Raw genomic sequence first — 26,711 nt, forward strand, 5'->3', positions numbered from 1 at the left:
AGACAGAGAACAAACAGGTGACTGCCAGAGAGGAGCAGGATGGAGGGAGGAGAGAAATAAATGAGGGAGATTAAGAAGAACAAGCTTCCAGCTGCAAAATAAATGAGCAAAGTGTGAAATGTACAACATGGGGAATTTAGTAACTGTGTAATGTCTTTGTATGGTAACATTATCACTGGGCTTGTGATCAGTTTGAAATGTATAGAAATATCTAACCACTATGTTGTGCAAAAGGAATTAACATGTTGTAGGTCAATTTTACATCAAAAACAAACTCTAGGAAAAAAGATAACTTTTGATAGCAGGGGTTGGATGAGCAGTCAAAAGGTACAAACTTCCAGTTGTAAGATAAGTAAGTACTAAGGATAAAATGTACAGGATAAATATACTTAACACATGAAAGTTTTTAAGAGTTAATCCTGATTTCTCATTACAAGAAAAAAATTTTTTCTTTTATATCTATGTGAGATGATGGATGTTCACTAAACTTGTGACAATAACTTTATTATGTTTATAAATGAAACCTTTATGATGTGCACCTTAAACATGCAGTGCTGTATGTCAATTATATCTCAAAAAAAACTGGAGGAAAGAACAGGTGGGGCTTTTTTGAGTGGTTGTGATTATTTTAACCATGTGCCTCTGTTGGAACTACGTGTTCACAAACTGATCGTGACTAAAGCTTGGACTCAAACAAGGCTCAGCCGGGTTACTGATGAGACGGGATGGCTCGTTGCTTCAATTAAAGCAGGTAACGGTGTAGCAACCGCTTGGCTGACTTTGCTCCATCCGAGGACCTACCGATTCTTACGTCTTAGGCCCAGCAGGAATGAAACCGCCCACCTTCTTCTAGACCTGGTACGAGAGGGGGAACCGAGACGAAGGCGGGAGGCGACGTGCACCCACTTGGCCAAGGAGCCCATCTTCCGGGGGGCTGGAGCCCTTGCCCCGCGCTTCCCCCGCGGACGTCCCTGCCCGGCGGCGGACTGCGCGCTGCGCCCCGGCGCCCCCGAGTGGAGGGAGAGGTACGGAGGGAGCGCCGCGCGGCTGGGGCGGGGCGCGGTGACAACGCAGAGCCGGGCCCGCCCCTGCCTCCTACCCCCGGAGCCCACAGCGCCCGCCCGCTCGCGGCTGCCCGGGAGCTCGTCCAGCCCCGCGCTCCGCTCGCCCGCGCCCGTCCGCCGGCCGCCCGCGCTCGCCCAACCGCCGCCCGCGCCCGTCCGCCGGCCCCCGCGGCTCCACGGCTCGGTAAGCGTCCTACTGGCCAGGGGTCCCCCTCGTGCTCGCGGGGTTCCCTGCCCCCGCGCCGGGGCCCCAGCCATATCTGGGCAAAATATTCAGCTGTCGCCGCCGCAGCCGCCAGGAGGGACTGAGCGTGGCTCCCTCTATAAATAGCCGCCGCCTGGGGTTGCCTCCGGGGCTGGAGAGCCGGGTGTCTGGGTCCGGGGCTGGGCGCTCGCGTCCCCACCACTCGGCGCGCGCGGCCCCGGCCAGGGCGCCCTTCTCTCTGGACCCCGGCGCCGCATCTGTAAACGGGAGACGGACCTGGGCGCTCCGGAGGGCTGGGGTCATGGCGGGGCCGGCGTCCCCGCCGCGCGCTCGGTCCCGGCGCGGCGAAGCCGGGCGCCCCGGGCGCTCAGCCGGTACAGGTGCAGCCGCGCCGGCGCTCGGGCGCAGCCTCGCTCCGGCTGCCCCGGCTGTGCGGGTGGCAGCGGGGCGCCTCCGCGCTCAGGCGGACTTGCTGCTGGGCTCGCGCTACTCCCGGTTGCGGCAGGAAAAGTTTCCCAAACTGCGGGAAACGACAGGGTTTAAAGCCCCAGTAACTCGCCTTTCGCTCGGAGGCGGAAAGAAGAGGGGGAGAGCCTGAAGGCAGACGTCCCCCCACCCCCGCCCCGGCTATGGCTATCGTCTACCCACTGGGCGGACTGGATAAGCCTCCTCCCTCCCCGGGCCTCGGTTTCCCCACTTGTGGGGGCAGGGTTTGATTCCGCGCAGGAGCTGGTGGCTGGGCCGAAAGCAGTAGGGCGCGCTCTTGACCGTCGGCGCTCCCCCCACCTGTTCTCCAGCCCCAGGCCTGGGACCCTGGGGGGCATAGACGCGCACATCCAGAGGGGCTGCGGAGACTGGCGACTTTGCCGGTCCCTTTGACTCGGATTTTATACTAGACCTCGCAGGACCCTCGGAAAGCCTGGGCCATACACCCAGGAAGCGCGCTCCACGGTAATTATGGGCCTCTCTGCTGGGTGGCAGCCATCACCTTCGCAAAGAAGCTTGTGAGTCAAACAGCCTTAGACCTACTGAGCTGGGCAGGGCTAGAGGCTCCAGTCCCGCTGCTCACTGCCCTCTGTTTTCACATCTGTATGATGCTTATGATGCTGCCTCGGAGCCCTACACACACACCCCACCCCCATCTCTTCTGGCCCTCTCAGACCCTTGGAGATGACCTGGCCTAAGCTTTTCCCTGTCCGAATCACAAAACCAGACCCTAACCCAGGTTCTAGGCACTCCGCGGGGCCACCGGGAAATTTCCCATTTTTCTCCCAGTGGTGACAACCATTTTGTTCCCGGGGAAGGGACGCAGAGCCCCCTGCTCAAGGTCACACACTGCTGGGCGTGCCAGGCAGCCTCCACCAGCCTTTCCCTCTCTTTTCTGACACTTGCTACTCAGGCAGATCTTGGGGACCCGCGAGCACCCCACCAATGCTCCCCCCTTCTTTGGTCTGCTATTGTCTAGGACTTTCTCTTGCTCAGACAACAGCACCCTCGTCTGGAAGTTTCGTTTTTGTTTCTCCTTTACTTTCGATCTTTTTTTCCCCCCCTAATACCATCTTAAAGCCTCACAGATCGAATTAAGAAGAAATGGAGACAAATAGTAAGGGTCTTCTCAATCTCAGCGACACATCAAGTAGGCTGAGCGTGAGAGCAGAGAGTGCTGTCACTCTGATGTGTTAATTCTTTTTAATGAAGCAGCCTTGCAGATCCAGGATTCAGAAGATGTTGACTCCTAAGTTTAAGTGGAAAGCCTGTGTTGTCTAAAAATAGCCTCTGCCCCACCTTATCAGGGTCTCACACTTTCTCCCTCCTCTGGGGTTGGGCTGCTTCCCGCTGCTCAGCAAAAAGCTCAACCAGGAGAAGGTAGTGGCCGCTGTGAGTAACGGGCGACCTGGATGTTAGGGCACCCTGCCTGCCGCTGACTTAGGGTGACCTTGAGCACGTGGGCGTGATGTCCCCACTGGATTCCGAGGTTCCCTTGGAAGATTTTCTATCATGAGAAGAGTGAAGTGCCAGGGATACAATTCAGGGGAACCCACCCTGTGAGGAGGAAGGAGCAAGGGGAAACCGGCTCCCAGGAGCCACGGGAGGAGAGGCTGGCGGTGCCAGTGGGCGCAGAGAGACAGGATGAGGGCGGGTACAGGGCCACCATGACTGGCAGGCGTCACGGGCGACTTTGGCCAGGGCATCGCCGAGGGTTCCAAACGGACCTGCCGCTGCTTTGCTGAAGCCAGTGGCCCAGCCGCTCTGAGCCCGTTTCCTCCTCCATACAATGGGGACAATAAGAGCACCCATCTCTCGTGGGTTTCGGTGGGGACTGGTGTCAGGGGGATGATGCGGGGAAGGCCCCGGCCCTGCACTTGTTCCCTGCGATGCTGTGAATGCGGGCGAGAGGAGGAAGCAGCTAATGGGAGCTGAGGGTGTGGAGACAGAGCCCACGGCTCTTCCAAAAGCTTGGAGGAGAAGGCAGGGAGAGAGAAGGCAGTAGGAGCTGACAGGAGCGGCAGGGGCTTCCAGGCTGAGGAGTGTGAGAACGGGCTGAGCCAGGCCACAGACCCCGGAGACGGGAAGAGGGAGAGGAGTGCCTCTGACGGATGGGAGGCTGAGGGCCTTCCTTCGTCACCTGCTGAATGTCACAGGCTCTGGAATTAGTCTCAAACGTCGCATTCCTCTAGATTCAGGCTGAGCGAAGAAAGGGTAAAATGAAGCCAGTCCTGGATCAGAAACTGGTGTCCCCTTGGGAGACTTCAGTATCTGTGAAGGGGGGTAGTGATGGGCCACGAAGGGTCGTTTGTGGCTGCCAGAGGCCTTGTGACCTTGGCTGGCTTATTTCTGAAATGACATCATCTATCGATGACTCCTGCTGAGCCCAGTCATAATGGCCTTTTCCAGGCAATGTTTTGATTTTTCGGTCGTACTAATGGGCCAGCCAGGCTGCCAACATTTCTAAAGAGGCCATTTCACTTTTCACTTAAGGCCAGAACACCAAGTGATCAATTATTTGGCCACTAGGAGCTATTACCAGTTTAAAGCCACAAATGTATCTGTGTGGAAAAACAGGAATCACATGGCAGGACTGGGGGACCGTCTCCTGTTTCTTGTTCTGTTGTGTAAAATCCTCCTTTGATTAATCACGATAAGACCAGACTTTCTGCTTTTAACAATAGGAAAGAGTGAGCTCATTGAAGTCAACCTAGGACAGCCTGGGAGTTTTTCTTCAATGTTAGGATGTGTTGGATCCAGATCATTTCTCATCCGAGAAACGAAACAAGCTCAAGCATTTCTTTTGTTTCTCCTTTTCTTACATCCCTTTGTGTTCCTCTTGGAGAAAAACAGATCTGTCTGTCTCGGTTCTTCTCAGGGCCCCAGCCCCGGCCCCCACTCACTCTGGGGCTTCTAGAGAGGTCCGTTTCTGGGAGATGCTTCTGGTGGGTGATGAGCAGAAGGGCCCTGGGCCTCACTCAGCCTCCTTCCTGGACTCATCTCTGCCATCTCTTGAATCTCAGTGCCACTCTCAACCCTGTTCCTTTTCACCCCACACCCTCCTCCTGTCCCGCTCACTCCCAGGGCTCCTACCACCCGCTCGACACTCAAACTCCCAAATTCACATGCCCAGCCTGGACCACTCTTCTCAGCTCTAGGCATCTATGACTCCAGCCTCCTGGACAAAGCCAGAGGGTGTCCCGAGCGCACCGCGCACCCAGCAGGCCTGACCTAGGCTCAGCACCCACTCTCCTTCCTGTGTCCCCACCTCCTGGTTAACAGTAACAGCCTTCACCCAGGCTCTGAGCCAGAAAGCCCCCTGCCTTTCACCATCCCGTTCGTTTGGCCGACAGTCCTGTCAGTCTCCCTTACTTAGGATCTCTTCTTCTCACGTCTGTCCCCACAGTCACTACACCAGTCGAACACTTGGCCATCTCTCCCGGAGCTAACATCAGAGCCTCTTAAGTCTTTCCGCCCCAGTGTTTTCTTCTCATACTGTAGTGAAAAGATCTTTGTATTAATAAAACATAGCTTAGACAGCATTATTCCTCTCCATTCAGGGACTCCCCACTTCCTACCAGAGTCCTTGGCATTGATCCCCAGGACCATCAAAGATCTGACCCTAAGCTACTTCTCCAAAGCCATCTCTTGACACTCCTCCCAGTTCTCTGTACCTTCTGGTCACGGTGCAAACATATGTGACTTGACGCTTTGCTGCCTCGCTGCCTTTGCCCCTGCTGTTCCTTCTGCGTGGAATGCTGTCCTCTTCCTTATCTGCATGGCGAACTTGGGCTGTTCATTCACTAAGTCACGTCCGACTCTTTGCCATCCCATGAATGCCAGGTTTCCCTGTCCTTTGCCATCTCCCGGAGTTTGCTCAAACTCATGTCCATTGAGTCGGTGATGCCATCCAGCCATCTCACCCTCTGTCGCCCCTTCTCTTCTTGCCCTCAATCTTTCCCAGCAAACTTGTAATCCTCCGTTAAAGCGAGCTCCTCATTGCTCACCTGTGCTCCCACAGCCCCAGCTATGGGGAGTTCTAAGTGTAATCAGCTCCTTTCATCCTTATCTCTAACCAGATCGATAGGTCCTTGAAGGCAAGAGTTTATGGCTCATTTATTTCTGCCTCTCCAATGTCGAACCCTGGGCAGAGTGCAAGTGTTTTACATTTTAATCAATGACAGATCACCGAATGAATGAATGAATATGTAAAAGAATAAGCAAATGAAAGCCCTGTGTAACCGTGATGATTACACAACAGCTACGCTGTTTTCCCATCCCACCACCTTGCCGGCTCCCTGAGGGCAGAAACCACACCTGTTCTGCTCCCCACCAAGCCTGCAACCTCTTTGGACCTTCTCACAATAAACAGAATGAACCCACGATCTCATTGGAAACTCACAGTAATCCTTAAAGGGAAGGAGGGCTGGTATGATGACCCCTTTTTGTAGCTAGCCCAGGGAACCCCAACAGGAATCATCCCAGGTCATCCAGTTCGGGTGTGCTGTCCCTGGAGAAAAACCCAAGTGCTCTCCAGGGTTTGGTCAACTTGAGAAATCGGAGTCCTTGAGTTCTGTACTAGTGAGACTCTGGCATTAGCATCTCTTAGGATATTGATGCAGATTCTGCCTCTGTAGGCCCAGGAGGGGCCTGAGACTCCGAGTTTGTAAGAAGCTTCTTAAATAATAGGCTTAATGATTCCTAATAGGGCTAATGCACATCTCATAACGTGAGGGTCATCCTGCACACTCTGACCACCAAACCTTGGGCACCAAGGTGCCCATGACGTCTCTCAGTTTCCCCTTGGTGATGGCATTTTTTTGTTGTTTGGTTGCTAAGTTGCGTCCGACTCTTTGCAACCCCATGCAAACCTCCCTGTCTTTCACAATCTTCCAGAGTTCGTTCAAACTCTTGTCCATTGATTCAGTAATACTATTCAACCATCTCATTCTCTGATGCCCTCTTCTCCTGCCCTCAGTCTTTCTCAGCATCAGGGTCTTTTCCAATGAGTCAGCCCTTTGCATCAGATAACTAAAGTATTGGTGCTTTAGCATCAGTCCTTCCAATGAATATTCAGGACTGATTTCCTTTAGGATTGACTGGTTTGACCTCCTTGCTGTCCAAGGGGTTCTCAAGCATCTTCTCCAACACCACAATTCAAAGGCATCAATTCTTGGGTCAAAGGCATCAGCTTTCTGTGTGGTCCAACTTGATGGGCCATTGCATTAAGATAGTGCTTTTATTAAAATCTACAAATGAATTAATTTAAGCCTTGACTCCGAATCAAAAAACCAGGGCTCTTTCTGTTTTGTGGTTTGGTTGGTTTTGTTTTTGTCACAGAGGGGGCATGAGGGGCATGACAAGGCCAGGTGAGTGGTGTGCAGTGGGGCATGTGGGAAGCCGGGGTAATTGGAGGTGCAGGGGGCGGAGACTAGCAAGGGGGCAGGGGGTTGGGGAAGGGCCTGGCGGCCAGGTGGCTGGGGTACACGGTGGGGTCACGTGTCCTGAGCACCCTGGCAAGGAGAAAGTCCCAGGAATGGCAGGCTGCTGGAAGGGTCAGGCCTGCAGCTGTGGGTTATTTCCACCTTCTTCTACCTTCCTGCCTTCTCCTTTCCTCTTCAGAGAAAGTTAGGTCCAGAAATGGCTTTTATGTCAAGCTGCCTAGTTCCGGGTCAGCCTGGAATCCCCCCTGAGCGCCAGAACTCCAGGCTCCTTGTCTGATTGGGTTTTTGCAGTGCACACCGCTTACATGCTTGCTATCTGTGAACCCAGGGTGAGCACCTGGCCCGTGCAGGGGTGGGAACCCGACTCCTGCCTCAGAACCATTCAAAGACAAGAAAGATGGGAGCGGGAAGGCGGACTTCCTCCTTGCAAATCCAGGAAGACTTAAAAAGTCAGACTGAATGGCAGCATTGAGCACATTTGTTTATGGTTTTTCTATTGCATTTCACTTACACCATTAAAAGGCTATGAGATGGCTTAAAATAAACCCACACCAGCCACATAATTGGTAAGAACAGAAGAAAGGAAGAGAGGAGGGAGAGATGGCAGAAACTTGAAAATCAGGATCATGAAACCCTGAGAATCTGGTGGGAGTCATGGACCCTTGCTCCAGAAAAATGAATATACCCTTGCACACAACAGTTTGCATGTCATTTCTGTGGATGCTTGGGTCACTCTGAAGGCCTTTCAAAATCGACAACACAGAATAAGGAGAGGAGTTATTTCATGTCCTAGCTGAAGATGGACCTTCCAATCAGCTCTGAGATAAATCATGATGGCCAAAGGGGAAAGGGAGAAGAGATGAATTAGAGGCCACGTCATGTCTGATTGAAAAACACCAGTCCTCCAGGAGAAAGAAATGTTTTCTTAGCCCTGGTTCTCAGAGTCTTGGGAGGTAGTTTTGCATAGTGGTTATAAACATGGCTTCCTGGGTTCAAACCTAAGTTCCGTCAGTTACTGGCTGTGTAAACTCAGGTAACTGTTAACCCCGTGTGCCTCAGTTTCCTTATCTATAATGTAGGGCTACTGTGGGGATCTCAGTTCACACATGTATGAAGTGGGGTTGTTGTGGGGACTCAGTTATCATAGGCAAAATGCTTAAGCCAGTATCTGGAACATTATTCGTATTAGAAAAGTGTGTGCTGTCATGAGAAGGCGGCGTGGAGCAGCGGTGATGAGCACGGGTTACCTGTCTGGGTTCAAGTCCCGGCTCTGCTACTTACGAGCCTTGTTACCCAGGCCACTGCAGTAGGTTAAATAGTGTCCCCTGAAAAGTCGTGTCCACCCAGAACCTCAGAAGGTGACCTTCTTCAGAAATAGAGCCTTTGCATTTGTAACGAGTTAAGACGAGGTCATGCTGGGTTGGGGAGGGCCCTGAATGCAATGACCAGGGTCCTTCTGAGACATAGAGTGGACTGACCCAGGGAAGAAGGCCGTGTGACCATGAGGCAGAAATCGGAGGGACGCAGGTACAAGCGAGGGAGTGCCCGAGATTGCTGGTCATCACCGGACGCCAGAGGAGCATGGAGCAGGGCCTCCCTGGGAGCCTCCGGAGGGAGCCAGCCCTGCCCGTGTCTCAATTTCCAGTTTCTGGCCTTCTGAGCTGCAGCAGGGTGAACTTCTGGAGTTCAGAGTCATCCAGTTTGTGGTAATTTGTTATGGCAGCCCCAGGAAACTGCTGCAGTCAGATTACTGCTTTTCCGTTTCTTCAACTAAAATGGGAGTTAAAAAGTACCTGCTTCACAGAGTTATTAGGATTGCTTGAGATAATCCACATAAAGGGTTTGGCACTGTGCTTAGCTTGCAGTGCATATAGAATAACGCTTGCAATTAGAAGGTACTTTGACATAATAGGCAATGGTAGCCTCAAGGATGGTGTTAGTAGCATCCTATTGTACATCTGCATTATAATTCATTTGTCCTATTGATGAATTTTTATGTGGCTTCCAACTTTGGGATAATATAGATAATAACCAGATTCTCTGGTTATTCTGGTTATTCCCTGGCTCAGATGGTAAAGAATTGGCCTGCAACACGAGAGACCTAGGTTCACTGTCCGGGTCAGGAAGATCCTCTGGAGAAGTGAAAGGCAACCCACTCCAGTATTCTCGCCTGGAGAATCCCCATGGACAGAGAAGCCTGGCAAGCTACAGTCCATGAGGTCACAAAGAGTCAGACACAGCTGAGTGACTGACACTTTCACTTTCAGATAATAACCAGATAATTTGTATATATCTTTGTACAATTCAATGATTAAACTAGCAGAATAAACTCCTAGAAGTGGAATTGCTGTGTTAAAGCTTGTGTGCATTTGGGTAGATGTGGCTTCACCCGTCCTGAGAGATAGTGTACCAAAGCGTCCTTCTGTTCTGTGTGAGAATGCTGATCTCCACATCTTGTGAACCCAAGGATTCTCTCTAAATCTAACTTGTCCTTTAGATATAACTCAAATGGTCCCAAGTTATGAGGTCTTCCTTATTTGTCTTACTTTGACCAGAATTTATGTCTTCCTTCCCTGTTTCCCTTGGAGTCATTCATGCGTCCGTATGTCCATCCCTCCCTTTCTCCAGTCTTCCCTTTCTCTTTCCTCCCCCTCTCCATTCTTTCCTCCTTATATCCCTCCCTCCATCCATCCATCCGTCACCCAGCATTCAAGGCACTTCTAATCTTTTTTGATCTGATAGAGGAGAGCTGATGTCTCATTTCTCGATTTACTTTTCTCTTATTATGGGTGGATTTCATTCTCTTCTCATAGGTTTATTGGCTATTTGTGTTTCTTTTTATGTGAATTGCCTGTTTTTTTCCCTCTTCCCATATTTTTGCTGGGCTCTTTTTTTTTTTTTTTCAATTTAGGAACTCTTGTCTATTAAAAAAATTAGCCCTTGTTCAATGTACAGCAAATATTTCCCCCCACAGCTTACCTCTTGGCGTTGCCCATGCTACTTTTTCATCTTGACTTTTTAGAAAATACAAAAATGTGCCTCATAAAGCTGCACCTATGCTGACCGCTGCTGTAAGGCAAGGTGACCGAGTTCACAGGTGTGAAATGGAGAGTGAGAATAGGAGTGCGTCCGCCAGCTTTTCTACAAGCCAACCTTTAATTCCACCAAGGCTTTTGTTTTGTGACTGTCAATGCCAGTAATAATGCCAGGCATTCATTCATTCACTTATTCCACAAACCTGATTTCAGCCCCTGAGCGAGGCAGGACTCTACGATGGACCGTGGGAGACAAGGATGTTTGTCTTGAAGTAGCTTTCAGTCTTGAGGTGGATGGGGTACAATAACATGATGCTTCTGATGGCAGAACTCTGATGGCCCCTTCCCTTGGTGTTAGCTATTTAGCTTGCTAGTACCCTTTCCAGCTGGTGTGGAGAAAGACGTCATGGGTTGGGGTTAGGGCAAGAGGCTGGTGAGAGGCTGTGGTGTCCTGAGTCGGGGTGCTTCAGAGGGACAGGAAGAAGGAACTATAGTGGGGAGTTTGCAGGGTTTGCGGGGCAGGTGGACCGGCCAGCTGGGACAGGGCAGTGGGTTCCGCATCTTCTCCTGGAACACGGCTGCTTACAATGATTCATGTGTGACTCAGACAGAGCGATGACCTCAGGAGGTGCAGAATGAAAACACACCCTGGTGCGCACACACACACGCGCACTTTTCTAATTTAAACCTGTTGACCACTTTGACGTTTGGGCCTTTGAAGCTCCGTGTGGACTGGGATCTGGCTCATGGCCACTGCAGAGAGTGATGGAGTCAAATGCTGTGTTTTGTTGCCCTGCTTTTTTCAGAAGGTCCCTTGTGAGTAAGAGGATGAGATCAGCCACAGAGAATAAGGCAAACAAACCAAAGAACAAGTCTTTCAAAGAGAACTGATCATCTCTGAGTCCCCATGTTCTCTACTCAGGGGCCCCAAACATATCTTTCATCATAGAACCAGGTCTTGAGGGGCCTTATAATCTCATCTTGTCAATTCCCCAGACCCGCCATCAGTCGAGACGCCAGCCCTCCCTGGGAAACCTCGTCTAGGGCTCTAGGCTCTGCTCATATGCCTGGTGAGCAAGTCACCACCTCCTGATTCAGCCCAGCTACTCCTCGGGCATTTGTTATTTTTAGACAGTTTCTTGTGCTGATCAGAAATCCACACCCTGGTCACCTCGGTTTTAAATCTGTGTCTTCTGAGCGCTGAGATCCACAGACCACTTTTGTTCCTTCCTCCACAGGTCAGTTCATTAGAAGTTTGCTGAGTGTGACCGTGTTCCCTCTGTCCTTCAGCTATTCATATGACACCCTGCCCCCCTTCTCTGGACTTAGCTGGAAATACTCAAGAGAAAAGGCCAGAGGGATGGGATGGGGAGGGAGGTGGGAGGGGGGTTCAGGATGGGGAACACTTGTACACCCATGGCGGATTCAACTCAATGGATGGCAAAACCAATACGATGTTGTAAAGTAAAATAAATAAGTTAATTTAAAAAATAAATAAATAAAAAGAAAAGGCCCACTTCACAGGAGTGGTCACCCATATGGCCAATAGTCATATGAAATGTGCTCAGCTGACATCCTTAGTCATCAGGGAAATGCACAATGAAATACAGCCACCCACCACTGTAATGGCTAAAATGGAAACTTACTGACAATACCAAGAGTTGGCAAGGATGTAAAACAACTAGGTTGCTCAAACACTGCTGGTGGGAATGTAAAATTATACAATTACTTTGGGAAACTGTGACAGTATCTCCTGAAACTAAGCATATGCTTACTCTGTGATCCAGAGTAATTTTACTCCAGGTACATACTCAAGAGAAATAAGTGACTATTTCTACCAAAAGACATTCATAGCACTACTTATAATTACCAAATCCTGGAAATAACTTAAATGTCCATTGACGGTAGAGTAAATAAATTATATAATTCATGTGATGGACTACTACACATCAGTGAAAAAGAACGGCCTGCCACTCTAAGACACAGCATGAATGAATCTCACAGATATAATGTTGAGTGAAAGGAGCCAGACAGAAGAACATAACCAATGTGTGCGTCCATTTATATGATGTTCAAAAATAGTCAAAGCCAGTTTATGAGGTGGTGTTAAAAGTTCAAATGCTAGTTACCTTTGAGGGTGATGAATTGGGATGGGGATGAGAAAGCCTTCTGTTGAGCTAGAACTGGTCTGTATCTTTATCTGAGTGGTGTTGGCATGGATGTATGCATATGGGAAGGTTCAGTGAGCTGTGCTCCTAAGACTTGCCCACTTGACTGTATGTAGCCAATGCCTTATTAAAAAAGAAGAAAAATATCGCACACCCCCAGTGCAAGAGTTGGAGCCCAGAGCTGAGCTCCAGCCTGAAGCTGAACAAGACCATCATGCACTTACTTTGTCTACCGTAACTTTATTAATGCAACTGAGGTCACACCGTGGCTCTGGGTCCCACATTGATTTATGTTGAACGGACAATCTCTGGAGAACCCCCAAACCTTCCTCATGGTTGCCCAGCCGTGACCACCCTTCCAACACATGTAGGGTAGGCTTATTGGGCTGGAGCTCTGTGGGACTGAGAAAGAAGAAAGAAATCAGTTTGTGCCCTCACCGGACAAACGAATCCATGAAGCTCAGAGGCACGAGTGACATGCCCGAGTCTGCCCAGCCAGTTAGAGGCAGGGCAGCGATTTCAGCCCAGGGCTGCGTGACCCCTTGTCCATGCTTTCACCTACCATCAGCTCAGCCTCCCCTGAGGGTGGTGGGTGAAGAGAGGATGTGTGTGATACCACTTCAGGAATTTCTATGTGGGTCTTATCCTCCCGACTTAATTGTAAGCTTGCTGAGGATCGGGACTCTCCTATTAACTTCTGTCTCTCCCAAGAAGCAGAGAAGGCCATGGCACCCCACCCCAGTACCCTTGCCTGGAAAATCCCATGGACGGAGGAGCCTGGTAGGCTGCAGTCCATGGGGTCGCTAAGAGTCGGACACGACTGAGCGACTTCACTTTCACTTTTCACTTTCATGCACTGGAGAAGGAAATGGCAAACCACTCCAGTGTTCTTGCCTGGAGAATCCCAGGGACGGGGGAGCCTGGTGGGCTGCCGTCTATGGGGTCGCACAGAGTCAGACACCACGGAAGCGACTTAGCAGCAGCTCCCGAGAAGGCCCTCGATGCCCTGCACAAAGTGGGTGCTCAGTAAACACTCAGTGAATCAGGTTGTGGAAACAGACCCAGAGAGGTATAGCAACTTGCTTGAGGCCACACAGCCAGCCCTCAGCCACAGCCAGGACGGGTGGCCGGGTCCCCCGGCTCGGGTCCCGTGTCCCTCTGCCACTGTGTCATGCCTCTAGCTTCCTGTGGACTCCAAGGGCTGGAGATTCCAATGGGCTGGAAGATACTAGGGAAGAAAAGGACCCTCCTCGGTGAGCCAAGGCTGAGTCTGGCCCTGGGCCTCGGGGCAGGGCGGTGCCCTGGAAGCGGGCTGGGAACGGGCTGCAGTCTGCACAGCCGTCTGGACCCCTCTTCTCAGAAGTGCCCTGTGCTTGGCAGTCATTTGCCTGAGATTCTTCATTTTACTTTTGGATGCATATTTTTAAGTGAAGCCCTGGAGACAGTGGCGCACACGCCGGGGCTTTGAGTCTGACCTGGCATGAGTTCTCGCCTCCTGCTGCCTACCTGCTTCCTGGGGACAGGTTCTTAGACGCCAGCTGCCTGGCCTCCTGACACCCCCAGATCCAAACCGCCTCCGCCTCCCTACCCCCACTCCGCGGCTCCCGGGGCTCTCGCCCGGGGGCATCCAGCTGGGAGCTCGGCGAGGCAGTGTTCTCGTCATCCCTGGATCCAGGCGTTTAGTGTCCCGGTGCAGAAGTTGGGGTACCACGGGGATCACCCATCTCTGGGTGTTGGACAGTGGCCCCGCTGGAAGGGCAGGTACCTGGCCCGACGGGCGGGTGCCCTCCCAGGGCAGAGCGTGTGTGTCCCGCCCGGGGCAGGGGAGGGAAGCCGGCAGCCGGAGGGCTTGGCCTGCGTGCCCTGAGTCGCAGCGCCCAGGCATCTGTGTGCGTCACGATAATCAGTCATCAATGTGGAGGACGGTGTGACAGGTCAGACAGAGACCGTGAGAGGGAGGGAGAGCTTTGTGTCTTGGCGCTTTTAACGGCAGTTTTTCCCGTGTGAGCTCAGGCCGCCGCAGTCCTGTCTGGCGCTGGGCTCGGCCCTGGCTGGCAGAGTCCGCCCTCAGGCCGAGGGGGACTCAGGCTGTCACGCAGGAGATCTGGCGCTCCCAGCCCTTCTCCCGGTCTGTCTGGGCCCAACCGCAGGTGGCGGCGCGCCGAGGCACCGTGTCTTGCCTTGCACGGGGCGTGCCCCTGCGGGCTTGGGTGGTGTCTTGGTTTGTTGTGTTGATCTGCAAAGTTAACCTGCACTTTGGAATGGCTTCGCTGTAATCGTTGCCGCATGTTTTATGACGCTGTTCCAAAATGCAGACATTGAGAGAGCCCCGCCGCAGCCTTCCAATACCCACTGGTCTACCTCTTCCACGGCCTACCCGGCCCATCCCGTCAAGGGACAGCTGACTTTCTTCCCTTCGCATTCCCGGCCTGGGCTAGAGTTCAGGTATCCCGCGGCTCCAGGCCTCTGTATCCCCGACTGACCTGCGGTACGGCGTCTGCCGTCTGAGCTGTGGACGAGATGCTGGGCAGGTGGGGCCCCGCGCCCACCCGCTCCGGCCAGGGGGCTGGAGGGTGTGGGGGCCGAGGTCTCTGCACAGGGCACGGAGCGCCGCCGAGGCCTCGGCCCTCCAGTGTGGAGGTGGAGAGAGGGCGTGCAGGCCGCGGGCCCAGGGAAGGTGCTGGGTGCCGCTGGAGGGGGGCTTTGGGGGGCTGGGAGCTGGGGCGGACAGAGCCCCCCGGCTCTCCGAGCGCCTCAGGCCCCGGGCTGGGGAGTCGGCCCTCCATCTGTCACAATGGGGACTGTTCAAGGCGGCTTCACCCCAGGAGCGGTGTCAGGGCTGACTGTCGCAAGCGTCGTTTGGAGGCCGAGGGACATGCGGACAGAAGGCAGCAGAACTGAGGCAGGGAGCCTGCTGTGACAGCACAGACCCAGAACAGGCGGTCGCCACGACGGCGGGCAGGGACAGGTGCCAGAAGGACAAGGAGATGCCAGCCCGGTCCCTGAAGGACAGCAGCGCGCGGTTCCGCCCAGACGAGTCTGGGAGCAGTCAGGTCGGCAGAGACCCACAGCAGAGCGGCGGCTTCAGAGGCTGGGGAGGGTGGGGGGCTTAGGGCTTCGAGGGGGACAGCGCTTCCGTTGGGGACATGAAGACGTTCTGGGGATGGTGGCGGTGATGGCCACACAACAGCGTGAATGTATTTAATCCTACAGAACTGATTGTACGCTTAAAATGGTTACATTCATTTTGTGTTGGGCATTTTACCACGAACAACAGCAACAACCAAACCTGTACCATTCAAGAGAATCAATGGGAGAGAGGACTGACAGGTGTGGGGACCTACCAGAGCTGGGGGAGTCGAGGGGTGGGTTCTGGGCTGGCCCCCAGGAGCCTGGCTGGCCGGCTGATGGCAGCAGGGTGAGGAGGTGGCGGCCGCGGCAAGGTGGCCACGCGCAGGGCTGGGCTCATGGAGCCAGAGGGGCTCCCGGAGACGTGCCCAGCAGAGCCTGGGCCGCGGAGACCATGGGGAGGTCATCAGCTTATCACTGGTCACTGACCCCCGCCTCGGAGATAGCCCCCGGGCAGGGTGTGAGATGCAAGCAGAGGGCGGTGGCCAGGCGAACAGGCGGCCAAGAACCTGTCACCGGGAGCCTGAGAAGCAGAGGGGAGAGGGAAGGAGGCAGATGGGGACAGTCACGTGCTTGTTAGGCTGCAAGAGGCAGGGGCTCAGCCTGAGTGCAGCGGGGGAGCGTGAGGAGGGGCTGGGCCTCGCGCGGATGGGGGCGGACGAGGGTCTGATGGGAATCCAGCATGCGCGCCAGCCGTCCAGGCCCGAGGAGCCGGGACGGGGCTCTTCTGGGGACGCCACGGTGCCCATCTCTTAACTCACTGTCAGAGCCTCCAGACGGAGCCCACCCCACCACACCCAGATTCTGGACTTCCAGCTCCTGAGCTGAGAGACGGTGAACTTCTTCTGTTGAGGCCCCTCCATTTGTTGGAACCAGTACAAAATGCCAGGAAATGAAGGCGCTCATTCACCCAAGCCACCACATAGGTCATCGATTAGCCAGTGGATGGGCTGTCCGTGAACCCAGCATCCAGTCTGTCCAGTCATCAGGGGCGGTGGGGCGTCATGTGGTCTAAAGCGTCGCTGCCCCCAGAGGTGCCCTCGGGAGGAGACGGCTCTCGCGGAAGGGACAGGGGACATCTGGGGCACTCTTGTGTCCCGGACCCAATGGAAGGAAGAGGCGCAGGGATCATGGACTTAAATCGCATGTGGCCAAAATGTGTCCCCAAAGAGAAGAGGAGACAAAAGCAGAGGAGAGAGGCTGTGAGGATCCAGCTTCATTTTGTGAATCCGCCTCCCTTTCCTGTGGCTGAAATAACAAGATGGTATGACTGGAAAATAATCATTTGAACTTGTGACTCAGCTCTTCCCGACCTCGGGGAAGTGCGGTCCGTAAATCAAGACGCGGCTCCGGCACCTCCTGCCCAAGTGTCCCTCGGGGCAGACGCCGGAGGAGCCATCAGCCGATGTGACTGCGCCCGCCTCCTGGGAAAGGTCTGCTGGTCCTCCGGGGACTGCTTCCAGAGCTTCCGTTCCCGAAGCTTCCTGGGGGTGGCCTCAGTGCTCGACCCGTTCATTTTTACTGTCCATCCTGCCTAGTTTTACTCTGGCACAGGTGGTAAATTCTCTTTTTTGCATATTTAGCAGCAGCTTAAGGTTCCTGCCATTGAGAAGCTGGGAGGTCAGACATGCCATTCATGTAAAAATACACAGGGTTTGGAAGACTTCCGTTTTTAAATGTGTTTTAAATTGTCCTTTTCTTTTTCCCACCAGCTCTCTCTCAGGAGCCCGTCTGTAAGGCAGGCAGCAGCATCACCCCTTCCTGCCCATCCCTCCCCTCTTGGGTTTGCAGCCCTCCGAGATCTTTCCACTTTAAAGATGGGGAAGTAGAGGACCCGAGAAGAGAAGGACCTGCCCCAAGTTCCCAAGACACTAGATCAAAGCCCTGATGTGTTCGTGCCCAACTGACACCGTCCCCAGGCGCAGGGCTAGGCAGCGAGGCCGTGAGGATGAGACGCAGCTCTTACCTGGGGGCATGGCAGTCTGGGGAGAGGGCAGGGGATGCAGGGGAGGGGGCAGCCGCAGCAGTGGCGGTCGCCATGGGAACCTCGTCTGATGGGTGCGGTGCCCATGCCAACCACGCCCCAGCCCCAGGCTTTTGCCCCTTACCCGCTTGCTGCAGGCTCATCCTCACAGCACCTGCGGCTGCTCCAGGCGCTGCCCTGACTCAGAGCTTGGGTGCTGTGATCCTCTCACTGTGCAGATGAAGAAACTCAGTCCAGCGGATATCAACTTTTTATTTTAGTAGGTGAATCCTTTTGTCAAGAGCAATCTGTGGAATCCCCGTAAATCAGGCAGTACTGGGGAAGCACCCTCGCTTAGCCTCTCCCACGTAACCCCCTTGCAGGGGTCTGGAGAAGCTTCTCGGAGCCTGAGGTCTCCCCAGAGCACAGTGTAGACGCCACCCCTGGGGACTAGGTTACGAGCAGAGCTTCCTGGTCCGTTTATACTCATTTTACAGATGAGCAAGCAGAGGCCCGGGGAGGGGAGGGATTTATCGAGGGCCACCCCAGCGAGTCACCAGCTCAGCTAGCACTCCGGCCCAAGTCCTGTGAATCTCAGGCTGCGTCCATCTGTGACACCTCTCCTACCAGGAAGCAGAGTCTTTTACTAACAGCCACAAAACACCCTCTCTTCCAAGCCATCATTTAAAGCCGAGCTTTCAGTGGGCTCTTGCTAACACGGTGTTTCCACCTCCCTCCCGCCCTGCCTCTCCCCGACCTCCAGTTTCCACACATCACTGAGCACGGAAGAAGAATCTCACTTTAGAGAAACCACCCCTGGGAGCCAAGTGGATGAGTGTGGCTTGACGCCGACAGCTTCATGGTTTACCTTAGGCGTTCTCCGTTCCTCTCAGCTTATTTAATGAAATGCCTGGTCGCTCTGTTCACAGGACACTTGACGTTAGAAAGGGCCTTTCAAATCCTTTGAAACAGGATTTTTAAATTCGCTGGCACCTCGGAGTGTGCAAGTGGAACAGTGACTTTCCTGTGCGCTGAGATGGAGACTCCTCAGGGGCTTTAATGATTGCAGCCCTCAGGAGGGCATCCTTGAAGGTGCCTGCCAGCCCGCCCCACCGCTCCTGTAGCAGGCCCCTAGCTGCCACCTGCGAGTCTTCTCCCCTCTTCCCAGCTTCTTTCCCCCCCCGACTGCTTTGACATGGATTCCTCTCCCTGTCTGTTCCCTTGTTCCAGTGCGTCCCTTCTCCGGGGTCCGTCCGTGACTTATTCTGAGGATTTTAGTGCAAACCATCTAGGAAGATGAGCCAACCGGCTGAGGACTCGAGCACGGGCAGCTGCCGGGGCCCCAAATCTGTCTCAGCTGGTCCTCCCCCCGAGTCCCTTCTTGCCCCTCATGTGACCCAGAGCTGGATCTAAGGCTGTATTTCCCACACTTGGTTCCATGAGATTCTGATTCCAGGAGAGGCTGCTCAGAGATGTGGTTTCACCGCCCAGAGGACAGGGTAGCTCTGCCTGCCCCCTCACCATCGTGGTGACGGACCTCCGCCGTAGCAAGCTCACCGACAGGTTTGAGAAGTCGGGGGAGTCCAGAGTCCTGTGCAACTTTGTCCAACCCAGGGCCTGTCTGAGCACCAGAAACGTGTTTTGCGGCCCACCTGAGAGATGCTAGTTTGGAGATGTCTCTGTGATGGTCTGGAAGTGTCTGAGGCCTTCACCAGGGTCCTCTTAGCCCCGAGATGGAAATGACAGGGCCTCTCCTGGCTCCCTACTCAGGAAAATCCAAATTGGGCTATTCTCTGAAAGCCTTCAGGAGGGTTGCTTTTTTCCATCGATACCAGAGGATTGTCAGTTGCTTGTGCTGTCTTTGGAAACAAACAGGAATGAATCGAGGGGGGGCCCATTTATGGTCTGAACACTGCAATCTTGGGGTCTGGTCAGAGGAAGACATCAGGTCAAGCCGAGCTATGCTTAAAAAAAGGGATCGCGCTGGCCTTTTCTGTATTTGGGAAGCAAGCCCTTTCTTATCAAGCCAGCTGTCACACACACGGGTTTCTCCTACAAATAGGCCCACACAGGCATGGACTTGCACTAATAGCATGGGTCTCTGCTTTCTTCCTGAAATGGAGGCTTCTTCTGGTAGCTGAGTCAACTTTGGTTTTTGTTTATTTTTAATTACTTTGTTTTAGATTCACAATTACTCTCAGTTTTTTTATCGATAAGTTGGTTTTTTCCCTAGGTTTTGTTTTTCTCTACTCTGGAAAATTCCATCAGTCGTTTCGCAGATGAGCCACGGGTTTTGTTTGTATTTGTTTGCACTGGAGTCTGAAACCACAAACTGCTGCAAGAAAGGTGATGCTGACTGTATTAGTTGCTATGGTTGCCATTAATAAAGTACCACACACTGAGTGATTTAAAAAGCAGAGATTTATTGTCTTAAAGTTCCAGAGGCCAGATGTCCAAGATCAAGGTATTGACAGGATTGGTTCCTTCCAAGGGCTGAGGGTCTGTTCCAGGTTTCCCCCCAGGGTCTGGCAGCTTGCTGGAATCTTTGGTATTCCTCGGCTTGTAGAAGCATCGCCTCCGTTTCTGCCTTCATCTTCACGTGATGCTCTTCTTGTCTGCCTGTCTGTTTACATTTCCCTTTTTCATAAGGACACCAGTCCTATTGAATTAGGGGCCCACTCTTCACTGGCATGACCTCACTGAACTTTAATTACATCTGCAACACCCCTCTTTCCAAGTACTGTCACGTTCTTACTTGGAACATGGTACTGGGTTATTGAGGTGGGGTGGGGAGGTTAGAGTTTCAACGTAAGAATTTGGAGGGGATACAATTCAGTGTTAGGTGAGAGGTGGGGTCCAGTGACAGGGATTCTGGGTTGAGGCCTAAGCCATCCCTCAGTTTCTTTGTTGATAAAGTGGTTTTAGTTAAACTCAATTTACAGGGCGTGGCACCAGGATTGAATGAGTTCTCAGGTGTGGAAGCGTCCTGGTGATGGAAGTAGCAGAGACGGGACCCAGACACGGGTTCCAGGTACCCCTGTGCTGTGGGGAACGCGCAGTAGGCGTCTCCAGCAAGGAGGACAGCTGGGAGGTGGCAGACCTGGACCCCCTTTTCCCAGAGCCCCTCTCTCCCGTTATTCACTGCCTCTCTCAGCCAGCTCCCTCAGAGGTGAAATGAGAGGTCTGGACGTGGAGGTCTCCTTCTGGCCATGAAGTCAGGGGATTCCGTGAAAAGGTGCGGGTGCAGAGGCTAGAACGTGCAGGCTTGGAACACGCAGACCTGGTCCCAGTGGCGATTCCTCGGCCCCTCGGTAGCGTGATTTGGGAGTCCCTCAACCTCTCTAAACTCAACATCCTCATCCTCAAGATGGGAATGAATGCCTGCCGCAGAGGTTAAATTATTAATAGGATGTCCTTGGGAATTACTTAATCACAGCCTGGTGTATGGTAGTATAAGTTAGCTGTTAGTGTCAGCTGTTGTTCGCGAGGATTGAATGAGATGTTATGGGGAAAGAGCCTGCATACAGCAGGTGCTCAATGAACCACTGGCGCTCACCCTGCTTTTAAGATAACCCTTGGCAGTATGTCCAGTCTTCATGTTTTCCGTAAGGGTATATAGGGTGGAGAGTTGTACAGAAAATATTTTAGCTACTTGAAGAGTGAAACACTTTTCAGGCACTCATAGGCCATTTATAATCATCTATTACTTGTAACAAATGGCCATGCCAATTACAACAGTTACATTTTGTTAAACCGCATGCCCTCAGGACTTTTACCTTGCACAGTTTATTAGAGAATTAATCCAGCTTAATTCAGGATCCCATTATAGTAATTATTATCCTGACAATTCATAAAACATGCCCAGGCCTCCTTGTGACTGACAAGCATCTGCTTGCTCTGAGAATGAATCCAAGAAGGATCTTTCTAAGATTTTTCTCTTTCCAGTAGGTCAGCACAGAAGGTTCTTTCACAATGTCATACAGACGAGAACTAGAGAAATACCGTGACCTGGATGAAGATGAAATCCTTGGAGCCCTAACAGAAGAGGAGCTGAGGACCCTGGAAAATGAGCTGGATGAGCTGGACCCTGATGTGAGTAGGCACTAAAGGCGGCACATTGTCACACGTGCAAGGACGGTGACGCTTACCGCCTGGGGAGGGGCAGTCTGACCGCCTGGAGTACCGTTTCTGCTTTCCTTCTACGGCAACAGCTCTGGAGTCATCTTGCCTTTGTGAGGGTGTGTGTGTGCGTGTATGTATGTTGCGCTAGTCACGATTCTCTAAAGTAATAGAACAAATAGGATATATATATAGATAACTAGATTTAGATATAAAGAAATTTATTATTACAAGTAATTGGCTTCCATGACGATTGAGGCTGACAAGTTCCAGGATCTGCAGTTGGCAACCTGGAGACCCAGGACCACAGAAAGTGTCGTTCTAGCCTGAGTCCAAAGGCCTGAGAACCAGGAGAGCCGATGGTATAGTTTCAGTCCAGTAACTGTCAGGCTCACGACCCAGGAAGGGCCACTGTTTCAGATCAAGTCCAAAGACAAGAAAACAAAACAAAATGCAATGACTCAGCTCAAAAAGGTCAGGCAGAGAGAAACTCTCTCTTGCTGGTAGGAGTTTCAGCCTTTCTGTGGTACATGTATCCAGACCTTCAGCTGATCGGATGGGGCCCCCCCACCTTAGGGAGGGCCAAATGCTTTCCTCAGCCTCCCGATTCAAGTGCTAATGTCATCCAGAAAGACCCTCACAGGCGCATTCAGAATCATGCTTAGCTAAATGTTTGGGCAGTCTGTGGCCCTGTCGAGTTGATGCATAAAATGAATCATCACATGTCCACTTGTGGTCAACTTGGCACCCGTACACATCTTTTTAAATCACACTTATCTCCATATAGGACAATAACAAGGTCATAATTCTGCCCAATGTGATACAACTATCCTGGGTACCTGCCAGAAGGAGAAGTGAAGTCCTTGAATAATGTTTACTTTTCTCCTTGATAGCCTGAAACTTAATCCTATGATACAAAATTAACAATACTTAAATGCCACCGTATAAAATCGGTACATGCTTTGTGACATGTTAAGAGAATAATGGAAGAAAACAAAGATATTTACTTAATGCATACACACATACGTTGACTCACATATACACAAACATGTTCATAAAAAATACAGAGGAGATGCTCATAACAGTATTGTCCTCGTTTGTCTAACTGATCACGTGGTCATAGCTGGTGTTTATAACTGCCTCTTCTCCTACCCATTCTCTGCTCCCTTGGCCTTCAGCAAGCACCTCAGTCTTTGCCTGATGGAGTGAATCTACTGAAGGGCCTGGACCATTAGTAGTCCTGCCTGGATTGAGTTATTATAGTTTTCCATTGACTTTAATCCCTGGGCCTTGTAATACTGAGAAAGCCCTATAGAAATACAAGGAATCCCTTGTATTTCAGAGGATGCCCTTCTTTACCACCCTTCTGGAGCAGCAGCCGAATTTTCCCCTCAGTAATCAACACACATCACCCCAGCCAGCACAGGAATTTCCTTTCTGCCTCTTCATTCAGGGACATAATACGGAGCCACAAAAGTGGCGGTTTTGACTTCCAATCCGATGGAGTCATTGCTGTGCCTCCTGGTAGAAGTGTTCCTCCCTTTGGAACAAAGACCTGGAGGCCAGCAGAGCATAAGGTCTTAGGAACAGGAAGCGAAACTTTTGCTGGTGGCTCACTAGGGTACCAGTTGTGACAGTGAGTGGGTGGTGGTTTTTAGTCACTCAGTCGTTTATGACTCTTTGCGGCCCCGTGAGCTACAGCAGGCCAGGCCTCCCTGTCCTTCACCATCTCCTAGAGCTTGCTCAAACGCATGTCCATTGAGTCAATGATGCCATCCAACCATCTCATCCTCTGTCATCCCTTTCTCCTCCTGACTCTAACCTTTCCCAGCATCAGGGTCTTTTCAAATGAGTTGGCTCTTCACATCAGGTGGCCAAAGTGTTGGAGCTTCAGCTTCAGCATCAGTCCTTCTAATGAATAATCAGGATGATCTCCTTGCAGTCCAAGGGACTCTCAAGAGTCTACTCCAACACCACGGTTCAAGAGCACCAATTCTTCAGCGCCCAGCCTTCTTTATAGTCCAACTCTCACATCCATACATGACCACTGGAAAAACCATAGCTTTAACTACACGGACCTTTGTTGGCAAAGTAATGTCTCTGCTTTTTAATATGCTGTCTAGGTTGGTCATAGCTTTTCTTCCAAGGAGCAAGCATCTTTTAATTTCATGGCTGCAGTCACCATCTACAGTGATTTTGGAGCCCAAGAAAATAAAGTCTCTCACTGTTTCCATTGTTTCCTCATCTATCTGCCATGAAGTGATGGGACCAGATGCCATGATCTTCATTTTTTGAATGTTGAGTTTTAAGCCAGTTTTTTCACTCTTCTCTTTCACATTCATCAAGAGGCTCTTTAGTTCTTCTTCACTTTCTGCCATAAGGGTGGCATCATCTGCATATCTGAGGTTATTTCTCCCAGCTTGTGTTTCATCTAGCTTGGCATTTCACATGATGTACTCTGCATAGAAGTTAAAAGCAGGGTGACAATATATAGCCTTGACGTACTCCTTTCCCAGTTTGGAACCAGTCCATTGTTCCATGTCTGGTTCTGACTGTTGCTTCTTGACCTGCATACAGGTTTCTTAGGAGGCAGGTAAAGTGTTCTGGTATGCCCATCTCTAAGAATTTTCCATGGTTTGTTGTGATCCACACAAAGTCTTTGGTGTAGTCAGTGACGCAGAAGGAGATGTTTTTCTGGAACTCGCTTGCTTTTTCTATGATCCAGTGGATGTTGGCAATTCCTGGATCCCTGTGCCGACCCTTGACTCCTGGCCCGTGAGTCCTGGTCATGGAAGAAACAGCCGCACATCCTGGACCCTGAATCAGAGCGTGCACGGACTCAGAGATCCTTGCCCGGGCCCTGCAGGCTTTCACCGCCTGGCTGCGCTGTGACTGAGTTTTCAAAAGCCCTACCCACCATGCCCTCAAGCCAGCTGCTTCAGGGTTAGGAATGTGTCATGGCATGACCTAACTGAGAGGTGGAGGGCTTCCCCGGTGGCTCAGATGGTTAAGAATCCGCGTGCGATGTGGGAGACATGGCTTCAATCCCGGGTTTAGGAGGATAACCTGGAGAAGGGAATGGCAACCCACTGGGATATTCTCGCCTGGAGTATTCCATGGATAGAGGAGCCTGGCGGGCTGTAGTCCATGGGGTCGCAGAGAGTCAGACACAACTAAACAACTAATATACAAAGATCTAGAGGAATCCCTTCCACTGGTTTGATGTCTTTATCTTTGCATTTCATAAGTAGTACATGTAAATGTGTTTAAGCTCAGAATTTGCCTCTGCAGCCAGGTTATGGCATCACAAGACAGGAAGCTGACTGGTCACATCTGTGGCTTGGCCAGTCACCACGGAGCTGCGACAGAACCGAGGGCGGGGCCCCGAGGCGGCCTGCTGCACTCTCGTATCTGTACATCCTGGGTACCCTGGCCGATGACCAGTTCAGAGGAGGTACAGAATGAATGTTACTGAATTAAGTAAATTCTCCATTTGATATACTTTTATTAAAAATGGGATATTTCATATCTTTTTTAAAAAGCTGTCACTCTTCAAACCTAGTTTAACAGTGATCCGTACAGTAAATGCTACTGTACCTTTTCACTAACCCTGAAGTAGCCACAGCTCGTGTAGAAGGGAGTGTAGGTTAGCAGAGAAGATGCAAGACAAGAGCTTAGGTGTCCCAAGGCAGCCCTGGCGGCGCCCCTTACATTCACATCACCGTGAGCCCGTTGCTGTCCTTCAGACCTTATTGCCCCGGTCCATGGAATGATGGAGCCTCATCGGCCCCATTCGGGGCTAAGTCTCCATGAGCTTATAAACTGGTCCTACCTCCAGATTTGACTCAATGTCGTCTTTTAGATACCTAGCATCCTGGTCTAGGGGTCCTGAGTTTTAGGCCCCACAGAGTGACAGACCCCTCCGGGAACGTATCCTCTACTTGCTCTTCACAACCTATTGCCCACACCTGCAGCCAACCAGGGGGAGATGGTGCCCGAGGTGAGGCCACTGGAGTTGACCTTCAGGCGCTCAGCCCAGCGGGGAGCGGGACCGTGAACCACACCCCACGTGGAGGCACGCAGAGGGCTCAGGGAGGGGACGAGCTCCGCCGGGAGGAGGCTTTACAGAGCAGGTGCCGCCGAAACTGCGCCCTGGGTCTTTCTAAGCCATGAAGAAAAATGAAGAGTTCTGTGCTGAGTGAAGGCCACAAGCAGAGGCTCGGGCACAGAGCTGCTGGTGGAGGGGGTGTAGGCGGGGTCCTGGTGGAGGGCCAGCCGAGCCTGGAAGGGGGCTAGACCTGGCAGGAGAGGGAGGTGAAGGCAGACTAAAGACTGTGGATTCTCTCAGCAGCCTAGGGAGTTCCGAGGACAGAGAGTGGTGGGTTTGCCGACAGAGATCTTTCCTGAAGATCAGCAAGGGCCCTGCCCTTCTCTGCGACCCTTCCACCATCTTGCAGAATCTTTGCTGCTCCCAGGGTGAAGCGCAGACTCCCCGGGAAGCCCGCAAAGCCTTCCGCCTCTGACTCTCCAGGCTGTTGGACTTGCTCTGAGTCCCTAGATGGAGATGCGTTAGGATTAGGATGTGGCTGCAAATTGGATGTGTGATGACAAGGTTCAGAGCCAGATGTCAGACCTTGGAGTAGGCAGAGAGAGGAACCCTCTCAGAGCAGAGCCCCTGAGAACTGTTTGAGCCTCAGCTGGGAGCTCCATTTCCCCTTCCAAACTGGCAAATGGCCCCACTCCTAATATCAGAGTATCTGGCCCCAGAAGCAAATTCCCAGGGCCACTGTGCCCAGCCACAGCCGAGCCCTCCTCGCAGGTGGGTAACAGCAAGGTATCCTGTGAACACAGGCGGGATGGGGAACCTGGGCACAGAGAGCTGCCTGTCTTGCCCCGCATCACAGGACCAGGGCGTGGAGACTCGGATTTCAAGCAGGCTCCAGAGTGCGCCGCCTCCCACTCCGGCAGGAGGAAGGCACAAGTACACTTGAATTTTGGAGTAGGGCTGGCAATCCGAGACCTGCGATCCTCATACCACTGTGGTTTCAAGTGGACATTCTCAAAGACCGCTTTCTCTCTAAGTTCAAGGAAAAGAGAT

The 26,711-nt window shown here is 52.2% G+C and overlaps 1 protein-coding gene across 2 annotated transcripts in view; it reads left to right on the forward strand.

Annotated features, from left to right (window-relative positions):
- The first annotated feature begins 1,092 nt into the window (after positions 1 to 1,092).
- TMOD1 (tropomodulin 1) overlaps positions 1,093 to 26,711 on the forward strand; it is an 84,006-nt gene continuing 58,387 nt past the window's right edge. The window contains exons 1-2 of one of the 2 annotated variants that reach the window (XM_065908087.1): positions 1,093 to 1,248; positions 21,443 to 21,586. In XM_065908087.1, the coding sequence (XP_065764159.1) occupies positions 21,467 to 21,586 (120 nt within the window). In that variant the 5' untranslated portion in view covers positions 1,093 to 1,248; positions 21,443 to 21,466. Of the gene's footprint in view, positions 1,249 to 21,439; positions 21,587 to 26,711 lie in introns of both variants that reach the window. The other variant, XM_065908089.1, reaches the window with a different exon arrangement.

The sequence above is a fragment of the Muntiacus reevesi genome, chromosome 17 (assembly GCF_963930625.1).
Source record: "Muntiacus reevesi chromosome 17, mMunRee1.1, whole genome shotgun sequence".
NCBI classification, from domain to species: Eukaryota; Metazoa; Chordata; class Mammalia; order Artiodactyla; family Cervidae; genus Muntiacus; species Muntiacus reevesi.